Here is an 18,995-nt window from a genome sequence, read left to right as displayed (position 1 = left end):
TTCTTTTGATGAACTTTATGATGCATTTAATGAATTAATGGTAGAATATAAGGCCAAAAATCTTAAGAATAAAGAACTAAAAATAGCTAATCAATCATACCTACATAAATACGATAAATTAGTTAAGGATAAGGATTTAATCATCAAAGAAAATATAGAACTTAAGACAAGCAACCAACTTTTAACTCAAAAGAATAGTACCTTAACTAAAGATAATGAAAAACTAACTAAGGAACTTTCAGAACTTAAAAATCATAAACAAATCTTAAATAAGGATCTCACAAAAGAACTTAATGACCTAAAAGCAGAAAATCAAACTCTAACTAAAGAACTTAACAAATACAAACCCTTAGTTGAAAAATTTACATATAGTTCTGAAAAATTAAACATGATACTTAATAGTCAACGAGCCGTATTTAATAAAGCGGGTTTAGGGTATAAACCAAGAAATAAACAAAAACTTCTTAGTAACTTCTTTGTTAAAGCTGGGGAAACTAAAACTAAGAAAATAACTTGCTTTTGCTGTGGTACTATAGGTCATAAAGCAAATGTGTGTAATTTTAGGAAAAATAAAACAAAAAGGAAAATTAAAAGGGTATGGGTTCCAAAAGGAACCAACTTGACTAACCATGAAGGACCCAAGAAAACTTGGGTACCTAAGATGACATGATTTGCTTGTGTAGGAGTGTCTTGCAGCCAAGGTCAACAAAAACTGCTGGTACTTGGATAGTGGCTGCTCAAGGCACATGACGGGTGACAAAGATCAATTTTTCACCCTTGAAGCTAAGAAGGGAGGTGCTGTGACTTTTGGAGACAACAACCAAGGTCACATCATTGGTATTGGTAAAGTTCAAATCACCCCTTCTACTTTTATTGATAATGTTAGATATGTTGATGGTCTTAAGCATAACTTGTTAAGCATTAGTCAATTATGTGATAAAGGATATGATGTTATGTTTAAACCATCACTATGCATTATAACAAATCCTAATAATAATAGTTTAGTTTTTAAAGGGATTAGACGTGGAAATGTATATGTTGTAGACCTAGAAGATCTTGCAAAACATAACCAATGTCTAGTTGTAAATGAAACTAAAGATAATGATGCTAGTTGGTTATGGCACCGTAAGTTAGGTCATGCAAGCATGGACACAATAACTAAACTAGTTAAAAGAGACTCCGTGATAGGTTTGCCAAAATTAAAATTTGAAAAGAACAAAATTTGTGAAGCATGTCAATTTGGCAAACAATCTAGGAACTCTTTTAAATCCATAAAATGTGTCTCTACCTCTAGGCCTCTAGAATTATTACACATGGACCTATTTGGTCCAACTAGAACAACAAGCCTAGGTAGAAATAAATATGGTCTAGTTATAGTAGATGATTACTCTAGGTACACATGGGTCATGTTCCTAGTGCATAAGGATCAAGCATTTTCTATGTTTAAGAAGTTCCATAAGGAAGTAACAAATGCTAGAGAGTCTTCAGTCATAGCCATTAGAAGTGACCATGGTACCGAATTCGAAAATCAGTCATTTAATGAATTTTGTAGTAAGAAGGGGATAACCCATAATTTCTCAGCACCTAGAATACCACAACAAAATGGATTGGTGGAAAGGAAGAATAGAACACTAGAGGAAATGGCTAGAACTATGTTATGTGAAAGTAACCTCCCTAAGTACTTTTGGGGAGAAGCCATTAATACCTCTTGTCACATACTAAATAGAGTTCTATTGAGACCCATTATAAAGAAAACACCTTATGAACTGTGGAAAAACAGAAAACCAAAGGTTAATTATTTTCATGTTTTTGGATGTAGGTGTTTTGTGCATAATAATGGGAAAGATAATCTAGGGAAATTTGACCCTAAATCTGATGAAGGAATATTCTTAGGTTATTCTACAACTAGTAAAGCCTATAGAGTCTTTAATAAAAGAACCTTAGTTATAGAAGAATCTATACATGTTGTTTTTGATGACTCTAGTGACATCTCGTCTAGTAAGAAGGTTAATTTTGATGATGATGCTGAAATACTTGAAGAAAAGATAGATGAGATGGGATTACAAGATGATAATCAAAAGTTGATTGAAGGAGAATCATCAAGCCAAGAGGCTATTATGGATCATGGGCTAACTAAAGCTTGGAGGTATGCTCATGGGCATCCTAAGGAACTAATTCTAGATGATCCATCTCAACCCGTTAGGACTAGAGCATCCCTTAGGAATTTGAATAACCATCTAGCTTTTGTTTCACACTTTGAGCCCAAACATATAGAAGAAGCCGAAAATGATGTAAATTGGATAAATGCAATGCAAGAAGAACTAAACCAATTTACTAGAAACAAAGTGTGGAATATAGTAGAGAGACCTTCTGAATATCCAATTATTGGTACTAAATGGATTTATAAAAATAAACTTGATGAAAATGGAATTGTTATAAGGAATAAGGCTAGACTAGTAGCAAAGGGGTATAATCAAGAAGAAGGTATAGATTTTGATGAAACCTTTGCTCCCGTAGCTAGACTTGAGGCGATTAGACTACTATTAGCATATGCATGCTCTAAGGACTTCAAACTATTTCAAATGGATGTAAAAAGTGCATTTTTAAATGGGTATATTAATGAGGAGGTATATGTAGAACAACCTCCTGGTTTTGAAAATCATCAATACCCCAATCATGTATATAAGCTAAATAAAGCACTTTATGGTTTAAAACAAGCACCTAGAGCATGGTATGAGAGGCTTAGCAAATTCCTATTAGAACATGAATTCTCTAGGGGAAATATAGATACAACACTATTTCTGAAAAAGCAAAATAAGGATATGTTATTAGTACAGATTTATGTTGATGATATCATTTTCGGTGCTACTAACAATCGCCTCTGCGAGGAATTTGCTGATTTGATGCAGAGTGAGTTTGAGATGAGCATGATAGGAGAGCTGAACTACTTTCTCGGGCTTCAAATCAAACAGTCTGAAAGAGGCATCTTCATCAATCAAGCCAAATATATCAAGGAGATGCTCAAAAAGTTTGACATGGAGGGAAACAAGTCAATCAGCACCCCCATGAGCTCATCATGCAAGTTAGACCAAGATGAATCAGGTAAATCTATAGATCAAAAACTTTATAGAGGTATGATAGGATCTTTACTGTATCTTACTGCAAGTAGACCTGATATTATGTTTAGTGTGTGCATGTGTGCTAGATATCAGGCTAATCCTAAAGAATCACATCTAGTTGCAGTTAAGAGAATTTTTAAATACTTAATAGGAACTAAGAACATAGGGCTATGGTACTCTAAAGAATCTAGCCTAAACTTAATAGGGTACACAGATTCAGACTTCGCTGGATGTAAGCTTGATAGAAAAAGTACCAGCGGGTCGTGTCAATTTCTAGGAGAAAACCTTATCTCATGGTTTAGCAAGAAACAAAACTCGGTTGCATTATCCACTGCAGAAGCTGAATATGTTGCAGCCGGGAGTTGTTGTGCTCAAATCTTATGGATTAAACAATAATTAGAAGATTATGGCATTAAACAAGATAAAATTTCCATTAATTGTGATAATACAAGTGCCATAAACCTAACTAAAAATCCAATTCAACATTCAAGAACTAAACACATTGAGATAAGATATCACTTCATAAGAGATCATATATTGAATGGTGATGTGACACTCCAATTTGTTTGTACTGATAATCAATTAGCAGATATTTTTACAAAACCCCTAAGTGAAGAGAGGTTTAGTGTGCTTAGGAGGGGATTAGGAGTGATTGATCCATCCTAGTGGTAGTTTCCACTAGATTCATTGATTTTGATGATTACAATGTGGTTAAAATAGAGTTCCTTTTCAATGATCATCAAATCAGATCTTAATTAGGTGATTTTCCCTCATTTGGCACGATTATAGCATGATTTTTAGGTGCGTGCCAAGGTTAGAGACGACTCGAGTAAGTTTCAGAGCCGGCTCCTAAGGGGGAGTCGACTCGCGCATTGGCGGGAGTCGACTCGCAAAGATGGCAGCAGAGGGGGAGTCGACTCGCATACTGTCAGGAGTCGACTCGAGGTCCACAGGCGCATAAGGAGAGTCGACTCGCGCATATTCTGGAGTCGACTCGAGGTCGAGTCGACTCACGACTCAGTAGAGTCGACTCGCAGTCGGGATCCGACTTTTTAACCCTAGAATTGTCGTTTCGAAAACACTTTTCTTTCAAGCCGCCACTGTTCAAAAAGCCCTAGAGCCGACTCCTAGGTCGTCCCCGATCGTCTCCAAGCCATTTTTCCGTCGATTCTTCGCCGGACATTGAGTTCTCCTCCCTTCCTAGGTCATTCCCGGTCGGTTCCGAGTCTTTTCCGTCGGTCCTTCACCGTCCTCTAGGTTTTTCCTCTCAGTTTAGGTCAAAATGCCGCGTAAGACCGTAGTTAGGAAGAGGTCCCGACCCGAGGCCGGTCCCGAGCGGCGCTCCAAGGCGCGGCACGATCCCGCGAGGCAACCACCTCCGGCTCGTTCCCCGCCTAGGGCGGTTCCCGCGAGGCCATTGGCCGGGAAGGTCGTCTCCACCGGGAGGTATGTCGATTTCGACTTCCTCTCCCGGGAAGGGTTCACCATAGGTGATAGACTTAGGGCCCAGGGCCTAGAGTACTTCCTTACACTGGACCTCCCCACATACCCGGGCCTTATTAGAGAGTTCTATGGTACCGTCCATCGGGGAGATGGAGGTATCGAGGGCACAGTAGCCGGTGTCCCTTTGCGTGTCACGGAGGATCTTATTGCCCACATCCTCCACCTTCCATTAGCAGGGGTGGCTCCCGCACACCCTGAGGATAGGGTTGAGGCCCTTACGGCCGTTCTAGGACATCCACCCCAGTCACCTCTAGACGAGGTATCCGCGAGCTCACTACCGATTGAGGTGCGGATCCTCTTGAGTATTTTGTCTAGGTCCATCTTCCCTAAGACAGGGAGATTTGATTTTGTAAATGAGAGAGACCTAGCTCTTATGTTCTATATCCTTCAGGACACCCCAATCAACTTCCCTAAGCTCATCTATAGGTATATGTGTGAGCCCCTAGATAGACCTAGGCTCACCCTCCCATACGGCATGATTTTCACCTTTCTTTTTAGGGAGTACGAGGTTCCCATTCCTGAGGGGGAGCCCTTTCGCGCTTTGCGATGGACTGATCGCACGCGTGCGGGGACCCTACACAGGATGGGGTTTCGGAAGAGAGAGGGGGTATGGGTTAGGAAGTCTACCCTCACCGCTCAGACCACCAGACCTTCACCCAGTCCTGAGCCCGATTCAGACTCCCAGACCTTCCAGACCATCCAGACCTTCCATCCACTCCTCCTGCTCCTACCACCTCCGCCGGACCTTCCTCCTCGGCTCCACCATCCATGGAGGTCCGGATTGATCCTGAGCAGCTCCGGGAGCTGCGACAGGAGATAGTCAGAGATGTGAGGGATGAGCTGCTTCGGGAGCTCCGAGGTGCGGTGCCTGCTCCCACTCCTGCACCCGTATCTTCTCAGTTGGTCCCTTCCTTGACAGCCGTGACTGACATGACGGCTCATGTACGGAAAGAGATCTACAATGTCCGGAGTTTGGTCCAGGCCCAGTTCCACAGCATGAGTGAGGTCACGAGCACCACTCGACAGATGCGAGAGGACATAGGTCGTGACATGCACACCACCACCGAGGGGGCCGAGCGCTTGTCGAATGTACTCATCGACAAGCTGGACGCACTTCAGACGTCGGTGACTGGGCTTCAGACGTCGGTGACTGAGCTCTCCACTACACATAGCAGAGCCACTACGTCTATTATCACGCAGCTTGGCCATGTTACAGATGCAGTCACTCTCCTCATGGAGCAGAGCCGATTGAGAGGAGGAGCCACATCCACGAGAGGAGGACCCACATCCTCGAGAGGAGGTGCCTCATCCTCGAGGAGGCCATAGATGTTTTTGTGTTTTGTCTTGTTTTACTTTACTTATTGTATTCTCACATGTATTCACATTCATATCAATACAATGAGTAGACATTTTATCTTCAATTATGTGCCATTTGATGATTGGTTGTGCCATTGATTGTGTGTGATTACCTCCTTTTTGATATGATGACAAAAAGGGGGAGAAATAAAATATGTAAAAAAAAAGGGGAGAAATATGTATAAAGTATGTAAAAGGGGCGAAATATGTAAAAGAAATCAATGGAAATCAATAAAAACATAAAACTCTTAAAAACACACAAATTTGTTCTAAGTGGATTCGGTACCTCGAGGCTCATTATCTCTCTTTTGGGGCTCCTAATGGAGTAATCTCCAGAATCTATTCAAGGGATATTCGGAGATTAGCTGAATCCTACACAAGAACAAATTGACAGATTTTCCCTCTAAATACAAAAAATTCAGTTCAAAAACTTCAAAGCATTAAAAGGAAATTCAGAGAATCAAAACATAGTTGAATGCATATGTTGAGGGGGAGAATCTGAATTTTAATCAAACTAAATCATTAATGACATATAAGCCAAACAATTGATTGCATAATATGAAGGCTTATATAATTCCAAATGAAAGGAGGAGCTTTAACTCCGAAATTTATTGTTTCACTCCTTTCAAGCTTGGATAAATTGAATTTCCAGATATTTGAATTCATTTATGGATTTTATTTCATTATTTATTGAGCAATTCATTTTACATATACTCAAAGTTTTGTCATCATCAAAAAGGGGGAGATTGTGGAGTGATTGATTAAAACCCCATTTGATTTGATGAGCTCAAAGCATTTGAGTATATCTTTTGATTACTAATGAATTCAATTGAGTGTTTCAGTGAAAATTCTGTCTAAGTGTCCCAAGACTTGGTTCATAATTTTTGGATAAGTTAAGGAGTCTATTTGAACCAATGTCTGAGACTCGAGTCGACTCCCGAGTATCACGAGTCGACTCCAAGCATATCAAGTTCACTAGCACGAGCTCGAGTCGACTCCAGATAAGTACGAGTCGACTCCGACTGAGAACAGACAGAAGGACAGAAAGCTTCAACTCAAAACCTGTCAGCGAGTCGACTCCCGAAGTGCGCGAGTCGACTCCGATGTTCACCGAGTCGACTCCAAGGAAGTAAGAGTCGACTCCAAGCAGTCACAGGCAGAAAAGTCAGAGAACAGTTTTCGGGTCTGAGATTCGAGTCGACTCCAGTGGAACGCGAGTCGACTCCGATAGGTGGCAAGTCGACTCCAGAGAAAGCAAGAGTCGACTCTCAGCGGTACACAAAGAAAAAGTCAGAGAGCATTTTATGGACTCTGAGATTCGAGTCGACTCCCGCAATACGCGAGTCGACTCCAAGACACCGCGACCCCAAGACAGACAGAAAACCAAGTTACTGCCTCTGAGATTCGAGTCGACTCCCAGACAGCTCGAGTCGACTCCAAGACAGCTTCACGTCAAAAGGCAGAAGACCATCTTTCGGAAACTGAGAGCCGAGTCGACTCCAAGGAAGTTCGAGTCGACTCCAAGACTGGACGAGCCAAAAGACAGAGGATCGGAAGTTCGGGCTCTGAGATTCGAGTCGACTCCCAGGACAGTCGAGTCGACTCGAGTGGACAAAATTCAAAATTGGATCCACGGACTTCAGTGGATGAGCCGACTCCAAAAATTGCCAAGTCAGCTCCAGAAGTTGACGAGTCGACTCCAGGTCAAGACGAGTCGACTCCCAGTCGTGAAGGCAACTTTAATTCAAATTTGGAACAGTTGCCGAGTCGACTCCGAAAAAGCTTGAGTCGACTCCCGCTACAGCCGAGTCGACTCCTGATCGCGCGAGTCGACTCCAACCCACCAACGGTCATATTGTCAGGCTGCGCAGAGTGTTCAGAACGGGCAGAAAAAGCACTCTAACGGCTAGTTTCCGTGGGGGTTGGCTTAAATAGCCACAGAGGACTGTAGCAAGGGAGAGAACAACCATTCCACTCCAACTAATCAAGCATTCAAGCTCCGCAACGTGCTCTTCAACGAAAAAGAGGAAGATCTGCATTTACTGCTTCCAACTACATCTTCCCAGCAATTAAAGCCTCCTTCTCCTGCATTCAAGTCGACTACTCTTTCTAGAGGAGACCAGAAGTTTAAGAAGCCATTCCTCATCTCCAATCTAAAAGCGTTTGAGGCTTCTTAACTTCATTTATTGTTCATATTGTTTTCATCTGCTTTTTGAGAAGCTCATTTTCTGTTTTCTTTCAACAACTTGTATTTACTTGGTTCAATCGGGGATTGAATCAAGGAGATTGAGGTTGGTTGGTGAGCCGAGTTAAAACCAACGTGTGTAAGGGTTTGATTGTGATCCCGGAAAAACAATCGGAGCAGTTCTAGTCGGTGAGCCTGGAAAAACCGACCGAGTTCGTTGTGAGCTCGTAAAACAACAAGTTTGGTTGTGAGCTTGGAAAACAACCGGCTGTAATCCAAGGGGGTTATAGTGAATTCCCAAGTGAGACTTGGGGAGTGGACGTAGGAGCAAGGGTTAGCTCCGAACCACTATAAAACCTTGTGTTTGTGTTGGATTGTCTCTCTTCTTCTTCCCCTCACATCACTCACAGCACTTAGCATTAATTAAATAACTTGCAATAGTTTTTAATTAGTCAACCACATCGTTTTAATTATTCAAATTATTTTAAAACCCAATTCACCCCCCCCCCCCTCTTGGGTTGTCTATCTGGGCAACACTCTTTCATTCACTTATGGATGATATTGGTTCATCGAGAGGTAGTGAATATATTTTTGGTGAGTTTCATGAGATGGCAGGAAGAAAAATAAGGTTTGCATAATTTTTGAAGGAGAACACACAGCAGCAACGAGTGAAAATAGATTTAGATATATATATGTGGAGGAGCCTTTATTGCCATAGGTTGAAGTTGATGTTTTTGATATTTAGGCTGGTGAAATATAATGGCCCAAAGTATCCTATCTTAGGTTGAATTGTAAGAGATATTTTAGCAATTTCAGTATTTATGGTGGCATCGAAATCAACATTTAGTATACGTAGATGAGTGATAGATGCATTCTGAAGTTCATTAGATCCTGATATTGTTGAAGCTGTGATTTGTCCTCAAGATTGGCTAAGCTATGAGAAAAAAGGTAATTATTGTATTTTATATAAGATTTTTGTAAAATTTAATTTATTTATAGTAGTTTATTAGTTATTTTTAAATTTTGTTTTAGGTACTATTGAATCTATTATTCATGATCTTGATTCTTCAGTTGTGTCGGATATCTATTCTATTTTTGTTGAAGACTCAAACAAATAAACATCAATTTATATACTATGATAAAGTAAATGAATATGATACATCATTTTAAAAAATTAGTATATTCTTTTTGTTTATATATGTTGAAACTATTATACTAATATTATCATTTTTATTACAGGATGATTGGAGCATTGAAGATTGTTACATGATGTCATTCCATTAAATTGAACTATTCTACTTATTAGTTTATGAAACTTTTCTAAAGATATTTGTGTTGGGATGTCTTTGAAGTTTATCTTTAAATGAGATTAACTATGGTGGATGGTGGTTGTGTTTTTGATGCTATTTATATATTTAAATCCTTGCTCTTATATCATTTGTATTATGGGCATTATGCTACTTATTGATTCACTTATCATTTAAATCCATGCTCTTTTAATATTGGATGCCATAGATCTGATATAATATTATAGTTCTCCTTATCATAATTGTGTCATTAGATGAAGCTAGAATATAGGAGCTCTAGTGAGAAAGTAAGTATATATATATATATATATTGAATGATTATTATTTTGGAATATTCATATATCTTAATTGACTTTCTTATTTTCTCATATTTATATTTAGGTACTTCTATTATGAGTATGGATGAATATATATTCATGTTAACTAGGAAGAATGTTCATGATCATTTGAATTCTCAATATAAGATACTCTTTATTTCTGTTTCTAAATATCTTAGAATTCTATGATCTACTTCTTGCTTTAAAGAGAGTTTTGAATTATGACTATCTCTCTTTTATGTAATAAATATTTACTAAAATTATAATTTTTTAATTAAATTTATCTTTTATGAATATGTCATTATGGTTTTTATTTTTGAATTCTTGCTTTCATTAAAATTTTACTTTTTGCTTTTGATGAATGCTTGCTGAAATTATAATTTTTTATTGAATATATCTTTTATGATTATTTAATTGTTGATGAATGTTTATTAAAATTTTTTTTTAATTGAATCCTTTCTTTATGATCATATGTTTATCGCTAGTTTTCACTATTAAATTTTCCTCAAAATTTAATTAATACAAAAAAATATCCTATTTATATCTGTTTTCAGATAAAAAAATATGTATATATTTAATATCTGATTCGTATTTGTATCCGTTTATAATAAATATGGATATGTTTAATATTATCTATATTTTTTTAGAACAAATATAGATATTAAATTGATATTCGTTCAATATCCGTATTCATATTTATATTCATTGAAAAATATAGACACAAATATAGATATATCAATATTCGATCTATATTCGATCATTTTCAGCCCTAATTTTGTGGAGAGGTAGAGCCCTCTTCTATCTAAATATAATTTTTATTTTTCTTTTTCTCCTAAATGGAGTTCTTAGCAACTTGTGAAGTACACGATTAGAAGGATGCTAGAGCATCCAAAAGTCATCCAATTAAATGAGGCTCTTTCCCATTCGCAAGCCTCTTTTGAGAAGTATATTTAAAATACTTTGGTATATCGGGAAGGGTTTTTTTCTTCCTTGATTATTTGTAAAGTTTAATAATTGGCCATGGTTAAGAATAGGAGGAGGGGGAGAACTTTGGGAGGATGAAATATGCGCACCACGTGGAGAGCGGGGATGCTGTCGTCATGAAAATTCTCGACGGGAAGCACATCCAAACTCATTAAACTGATGACCAGGTATTGAGTTTACCACCACCAGAGGCTCCCTTTGAAAGAATCTATTCGTTTGTTTCTTTCCAGGAGTTTTGATGGGAAGAATAAAGATTGAAGACAGCTTTGTAGGAATGGATATAAATGGGCATTAAAGATGGAAGAGACCTCTGCAGCATGCTAAGGCCCTGTTTGGGGGAGCTGTTGGCAGTAGAGCTGTTGGAAGTAGAGCTGTTGGAAGTAGAGCTGTCTGAAGTAGAGCTGTTATAAAAAGCTGTTTGCTGTTTGGTAACTACATTTGTAAAGTGCTGTGGTACTTTGTTTTGTGTTTGGTAAATAAGCTGAGAAAGTACTTTTATATGACAAAATTACCATAAAGGACATTGCATAGTATTATACAACAGAACATAATAAAACATAACATAAATTAATACATAAATATACGATATAGTATAATATTATTGTAATATAAAATAATATTATGTTAATATAGCATAATAGTAATATAATTATTAGAGTAAATTAATATTTGGTAATATAACATAATATTAAATTATTTAACATAACATTTTAATGTATTATGATATAATGTAATATATATTATATTTATAGTATAATACAATAATAAAAGTATAAAATATTATAATTATTATTATAAATTAATTTTCCATAATATAACATAATATTAAATTATTTAAAATAACATATTAATGTATTATAATGTAATGTAATATAATATAATATTTATAGTATAATACAATAATAAAGGTATAAAATATTATAATTATTAGTATAAATTAATTTTTCATAATATAACATAATATTAAATTATTTAACATAACATATTAATGTATTATGATATAATATGATATGATATTATATTTATAGTATAATACAAAAATAAAGGTATAAAATATTATAATTGTTAGTATAAATTAATTTTTCATAATATAACATAATATTAAATTATTTAACATAACATATTAATGTATTATGATATAATATAATATGATATTATATTTATAGTATAATACAAAAATAAAGGTATAAAATATTATAATTATTAGTATAAAATAATTTCCCATAATTTTCCATAAAATAATTTTCCGCGGTCCAGGGGCTCTTCTGTGTGGTCCACGCTCGAGGAGGACCTCAGCGTGGGCCGCGAGGTTGATGATAAAAAAAAAAAACAATAGATTGATTTTGAAAGGTATGGAAAAGGAATAAAATTTTTTTCTTCTAAAATGTGGTTCAAGAGATGCATACAAAAATTGAAAAGAAAAATACATTTTCTTACGAAAGGGAGTCTGACGGCTTGGGTTCTTGGCTCCAGCAGATTTTTAGGTTTATACAGGGATAAACTATGTAATTATGTTATTTTAATATGGACATTTTTGTCAAAAATACAGCTTTCCGAAAAAGCTGAAACAGCTTCCTCCTAAAAGCTCCAAATTGGAGCTTCCTCCCAAAAGCTGTTTTCAGCTTCCCGCAAAAGCTGAAACAGCTTTTTGAAAAATTTACCAAACACAGTTTTTCATCTAAAAGTACTTTTGGAGGGCCAGAAAGTGCTTTCTGGCCCTCCAAAAGCTCCCCCAAATAGGGCCTAAGTATGTTGAAGTATCCAAAAGTTGTCTGACAGATGAGTGTCATTCCCATCCGAAGCCCTTTTCTTGGATGTTAGTGATTAGGAGAGAGAGGGAATGGCTGACACCAACAAGGAAATGAAGGGAGGGCATCCGACTGGAGTCCAGAGAAACGTAGTTAGAAGGGTTTTTTTTTGCGGTAGTCAGTGATTAGGAAAGATTCTTTTCATTACATTAGAAATAAGGTGAGGATGCATTGTTGCAGTCTTGATAATTTTATTTTTTTTATGCGCTGCAAGTAGGTCGGATCGGGTTGGATTCTAACTGACTCCGATCTGATCCGGTTTTTTGTTCGGATCTAAATTTTAGACCCAGATCCGATCCAGTTAAAAATCGGCTCGGGTCGGATCGGGTCCATGCCTATAAATTTTGACCCGACGGATCATTCGAATCGGATCGGATTCGAGTCGGATCCGGATCTATGTATTTTTATATTCAAAATTCTACTATATAATAGTATAAAACTGATCCAAAAAATGGGTCGAATCAGGTCTAGGTCCGAATCAAAATTGGGTGGACCCGATCTGACCCAAAAAATAGAACAGCTCCAAATTTAGGATCCGATCCGGCCCCGCGGGTCCTAAAATTCGGGTTGGATCGGGTTTTATGTAAGTCGGGTCACAGGTTGACCTGGCCCATTTGCATCCGTACTTATTATTAAAGACTTCGTTATCCTTATGACCGAGTATGGGGCTTTGGACATAAAAAGTAATTTTATATCACATATTTGATGGTGATATATTATTTTTTTTAAATGTAAATCAATATTTAGTTTTTAATATCTTATATTTATTTTTTGTCATATCCTCTGAATCAGAGGTATTTTGCTTGTATTTTACTAATTAATTGAAAATAATTATTTTAAATAATTCTCTTGCTATCCATTAATACCTCTATAAAGTAGGAGAGCTCATGATCACTAAGAAAAATTTGACTTTTTATTAATATTTTTTAACGTATATACCGATGCTTATAAATATTAGTAATTTTATTATTGGTTCTTTCGAAAGCACTATAAAAATATCGGCCATGTGAGAATAAAAATTTTAGTTGCCGACACCTTAAAAGTATCGGCAACGATGGATGCTCCGTGATGAATGTCTGCCTTTGTCGGCGCTCGGAAGCATGGATGCTACGCGCGTCACGTTGAATGTTTGAACCCGTAAAGTTGGAACAAGATTCGAAGGAAGGTCCCTTCTTTATTGCACTTTCGGCTCCTCGATAAAATGAGAAGATTTTAAAGACCCAAAACATCGCATTAGAATGCGCTGCCTTTTGGTGCCTTTGAGGAGTCTCCAAGTTGTCCAGGAATCTTAAGAACCAAAATGTGGGCCACCTTGCAAGGAGAGCTCGACAAAGGCCACGGGATTTGAGAACCCGCACTAGGTGTTGCCTTCTAGGCCGAGCATTTTGTATTTTTAAGAAGCCAAACAGTATCTCGGTGCAGTGCTTGTCAACGGACTCACTCTACAAAATTCTTCACCTTTTTCTAGTGAAAAATTCGGGAGAATTACGGTTAACTGCAAAACTAAGCTATGAACGAGCCGAATCAAGCCATGCGTTGGCTGGTTGGCTTGTTTCTATATAATATGACGAGCCTGGACAAGCTACTGTGCATGGTTTTGAATCCTACCATATCCTATGTTATTAGTAGGCATGCTACTGGGTGAGGTTCTGGCACCTCCCAATCTACCTAGATTTATAGAGAATTGTAGTCTAAACTTGTGACCAAACCCTAAATATGTAAGGACCAGTTGGATTTGGATCCAAGAGGGTGAATTTTGGCATAACAATAAACTTGCTTCATTATAGCCTGAAGTTCATCAGCATAAAAGATGAAAACAATCTCTTGGTAAGCGAAGAAGATAAGGCTGTGTGATATGACCCTCTCCAAATTCTGCAGCTGTGAGAGTCTCATGAACTAGGCCACCCCTCTCTTTAGATTCAGGTCCAAATAGTTGAGATTTCAGAAAGCGCATCGATTTTTACTAGTCCTGCCCCAAGTGGACAACAATGTAGTAACACACCGATTATTTTTGGAAAAATTATAGAAACACCCTCTCTATTCTGATCGTTTTGCACTCATACCTCCTCGGCTTTAAAAACTTTTAATGGGTCAATTGAGTTTCCATATTGATCCAATGCGATCTTACAACACATCCACCATCCCATGCTATTAGTGAGCCATCACGAAAGATTAAAATATTATATTCTTCTTAAGCCTTTTACGTAATCCTTTTCGCTTCCCTAAATTATATTATTCTATTCCACCTCCTCCTTCTTCATCTTGCTTCACCTTTCTCATGTGCTACCCCTTCTCTATGAATCAATCTCAACTATCTTCCGCCTCTTTCTCCTCCTCGCCTCCGCCTTCCACAATTCTTCTCACGCCTCCTCCATCGCCTGGAGATGGAGGCGGAGAACCGAACCTCAATGCCCAATAAACTCTACTGTCCGAGTTTTGAATTGTTATCTGAATTGACCTCCACTTCAAGCCCACCCTTGCGACCTCCTTGCTCCTATCACACCTTCTTCGCTTTCCTTTTTGTCCTTGCCTTGTACCGCTATACCAATATATGAAACTTGATCAAGGATAATAATAAACAATAAATAATAATCTTTAACACTATATCAAGCTTGATCCAAGAAAATAATGAATAAGTGCAAGCTCGACTCAAGAACTAAGTTTTATCTATGAAGTCGGGCTATGTTCAAGCCTCAACCCAAGTAGCACTTGACTATGATCATAAGAAGTTTTTTTTGGTTTTAGAAATTTAGGACATCATGTGTGTGACATCCTTGAAACCAAATTTTGGAGGTAGAATAATCTTGGAGTTACATCTGATGGTGATTTTCTTTTATACTGAAGAGAGGAATATTCCACCTTATAGGTTTGCTCCACTCAATCCTATTTTACCTTTCAGTTCTTCATGCAATGCCTATTTATTAGTAAACGAAAAGTGATTCAATGTTTTCACAACAAGGAACAAAGTGTGGAGACATTTGATGATGTTGATTTGAGGTCAATGGAATATAAGGCATTGGGAGTAGTGCAGACACCCTTCTCTTCTCCCTTAGTTGCAAGCCGCAATCTTTTGCTACCGCTAGCCATTATCTTTCTACCCTGCCTCCTCTCTATGCTATCATTCACGATCATCCCCCCACCAACATCTAGACGATCCTATCTGTGGTTCGGCTAATATACACGACAAGTATTTGGTAAAATGCCAAGAGATACAATAATTTTAAACACCATAGTATGCTCAGAACGAGTAAACCCATTAAGTGCTGGATGTATTTCAGATCTTCTAGCTCACAGTGCCTGGCTTGACGTGATTACCTTGGTGGATGTTTTCTTCAAGATGGACATGACCAGATTTTTTATTTCCTATTTTCACTATAATTGTGGTAGCAATACTCGACAAAATCAGCATTGCTAATCATATATAGTGTATCGAAAATCTTAAAAAGTAGTTAATTATTCTAGGGGAATTTTAGTCCTAAAAGAAATTTAAGTTATCAGGTGATGGGCACATAACACCACTCTGCTAATGGTCATGAACAGCAGAATCATCTTTGGCCATGATGGTAACTCAAAGGATCCAAATAAAAAATTTTAAAGCCCAGAAGATGTCAATGCAAATTGGTTAAAGTAAAGGTGGTGTTTCTCTAATTTTTCTTTCTTTTGTATAAGTTCTTGGCTTGTATTTTGGAGCTTGTATAAGCGCATGTTGACGTTAGTGTGCTAGAAATCTAGAATTTACTGTACACAATATTATTTGTTGTTATGTTTAACTAAGTTCTTATGTTTACTTAATATGTTGTTAGTTACCCACGTATGAGAACTTGTTTGTAGTGCTGGAATGAAGAAGAAGAAGAAAAATCTACTTTGTTCTAGTTTATGCTCTTCCCCTGTTTTGTGCGAGGATTTGAATTCTTTTCGAAATATGTTTTTTCTTGTTAATTTATCACATATACAAGCTGAAAAGTCAAGAAGGTAGAAGAAGTCTTCTGCTGTCCTTTTTCCTAGTATTGTGCAATCAATAACCATAAAAGCCTTCATATCAACTAACAAACTCATGCAAACAAAATGAGGAGAAATAGTTGATTAGCCCTCTATAACACTACCCTTGCTTCTGTGATAGATATTCCCCAAGGTTAGATTGACAATAAGAAAGAAGAAGAGAAAAAGAGTAGGAGCCTGATTTGCCCCAAATTGAGCAGAATGAGTGAAACCACCTTTGTGCCAACCTAGTATCATGCTGGTTCAAATTGGTTCAGCATATCTTATATGTATCTATTATAAATTTTAAGTTTAATTTGCTGGAGGTCGGATTTACTGGAGGTCTTGAGTTCAATTTTTCTCCATGCTAATTATTTATTTAATATCCAACAATTGAGCCAGTTCAGTACGATAGTCAAATGAGCACAGAATAAGATCCTGAGATGGATATTTTCATATTATAAATAGGAGAAAATATGGGAATGTCCCTTGCGCTAACATGTCATCCTATGTGAAGCAGTGAAGGGAGGGTGTGATTCCATGATAACAGATAGAGGGTCTCCTGGTACATTTCTATCCTCTCTAATATTATTTTTACATGCAAATACTTTTTTAAATATTAATTGGTTAAAAAAAAGAATTCTGTACAAAATAAATTCCACAAAATTAGTTTCCAGCAAAAGGAATATGTTTTTAATTTCTGCAAACTGAAAAACATGTACTTAATTTCTAAGCAATAAATTTCAGCAAAGTAATATTCAAATTATTAGTTTTTGTTCATTACATTTCAGTGTCTTCAATTCTGCAAATAAAGAACTACACACAGTAATTTTTGTACAATAAATTTTAGCAAATTCAACTACCGAATAGTATATTATTTAATATTATATTTCTCTAATTTCAGTTCTACAAAATAAAACTTCTGTTTGTTAGTTTTCTGCTGAGGATACAATATTTCAGAAGTTAAAATTCAGTAAATTATTTTCTTGAAATTCAGAATATGGAACCATATGGTTAGACTCTAAATGTAGATCATGAGGCATATTGTGTTGTACATATAAATATATAAAAATCTGTTTCTGGATTTTATTATTATTATAATTGGTCAATTCAAAAGATAGAGAGGTCTTATTTGGGTAGTGCCTTGACTCTATTTTGGGTCTAGTGACCTTTACCAAGACTTTCAAAATAATTCTAGGAAATCATTTGTATGCAAATGTAGGTTGTATTTTGATATGCTGTAAATAATTATTAGGTTGTTGAAGGGATTGTTTCGGTGTTTTTGGATGTTGTTAAGACTGTGCACCACTTGAATTGGATTATCATCAATTGCACTTTGCAAGTCAATAGATTAGATGTCTTGAGGTAAGTATCCTTAGCACATCCTTTTTGTGATTTATTAAGCTATTAAACTTTTGTTTTGATTGTGAGATTCTCATATTCTTGGTTTTGGCTAGGATTATTTTAAATGAAAACAGTATTCATGATTAGTTGTGGTTTGGATTTTTTTTTATCATGGAACAAGTTTGGAAAACTTTAGAACTATAACTCTATTATAAAGCTTAGAAAAATGATTTTGATTATGTTTGGATGTGAATTTGAACACTTGATAAATTGAATTTGGTATAAATCCTATCGACTAGCTATGCATCGTCGGTGCCTTTACATGGATTGAAAACATGATAGTACTGATGCCTTGTTATAGGCTGGAAAGATGACAACGTCTATATTTCATTATGGGCTGAAAATATGATGCTCGCGATACTCCGTTATTGGATAGAAATATTACATCATTGATGCATTATCATGGGTTGGACATGTGACTTTATCTATGCTCCATGATGGGCCAAAAATGTGACATTATTGATATCAAGTCATGAGGGCCAAAAATGTTTTCACATGTCTAGCTTGTGTAGCAAGTTTGGGATGTGTCATCATCCATGTACATGCCATGTGTCCCTCTTTTGTTGATTTTTTGGGTTAACTAATAAACATCAAGATAATGATACAATGTACCTATTAAATTGAAATATTATCCATGGGAACGAAGGCCCAAAACATAATGGAAGGAAGAGAAAAAGATAGAGAACTCATCCCTCAGTCCGGCGAGGCTTCCCGACGACTCTTTTCGACAAAAATTGGAGGAAGAACTTCAAGAACGAAGCTTGAAATCGAGAGAACCCAAGCCCTAATCATTGATGGGTCTCAAAGGAGGAGGATGGGGAGTCTTATTTAGGCAAAAATTCGAGCTTTTCGGTGTTTAGATTGGCTTGGAACATAGCTATTTCGATCGCGATCGCGATCAAAATCGGGGAGGAAGGAGAATCTTTGCCAGAGTTGTCCTCTTCCAATTCGTCACATGCAGTGCACATGAAGGGCTGGGCTAGCCTCTTCGGGCCGGCCCACAAGCCCAAAACAAGTGCAAAACGGTCAATGGA

General features: G+C 36.9%; 1 protein-coding gene across 1 annotated transcript in view; it reads left to right on the top strand.

The window, feature by feature from the left end:
• LOC120104997 overlaps positions 1-18,048 on the top strand; it is a 50,162-nt gene extending 32,114 nt beyond the window's left edge. The window contains exons 4-5 of the mRNA XM_039117014.1: positions 17,813-17,922; positions 18,015-18,048. Of these exons, the coding sequence (XP_038972942.1) occupies positions 17,813-17,922; positions 18,015-18,048 (144 nt within the window). The remainder of the gene's footprint in view (positions 1-17,812; positions 17,923-18,014) is intronic.
• Positions 18,049-18,995: the final 947 nt, after the last annotated feature.

This window comes from Phoenix dactylifera, unplaced genomic scaffold (assembly GCF_009389715.1).
Source record: "Phoenix dactylifera cultivar Barhee BC4 unplaced genomic scaffold, palm_55x_up_171113_PBpolish2nd_filt_p 000162F, whole genome shotgun sequence".
Lineage (NCBI taxonomy): Eukaryota > Viridiplantae > Streptophyta > Magnoliopsida > Arecales > Arecaceae > Phoenix > Phoenix dactylifera.
Note: the sequence above shows the minus strand (reverse complement) of the source record. Positions and strands in the feature narration are given on the sequence as shown.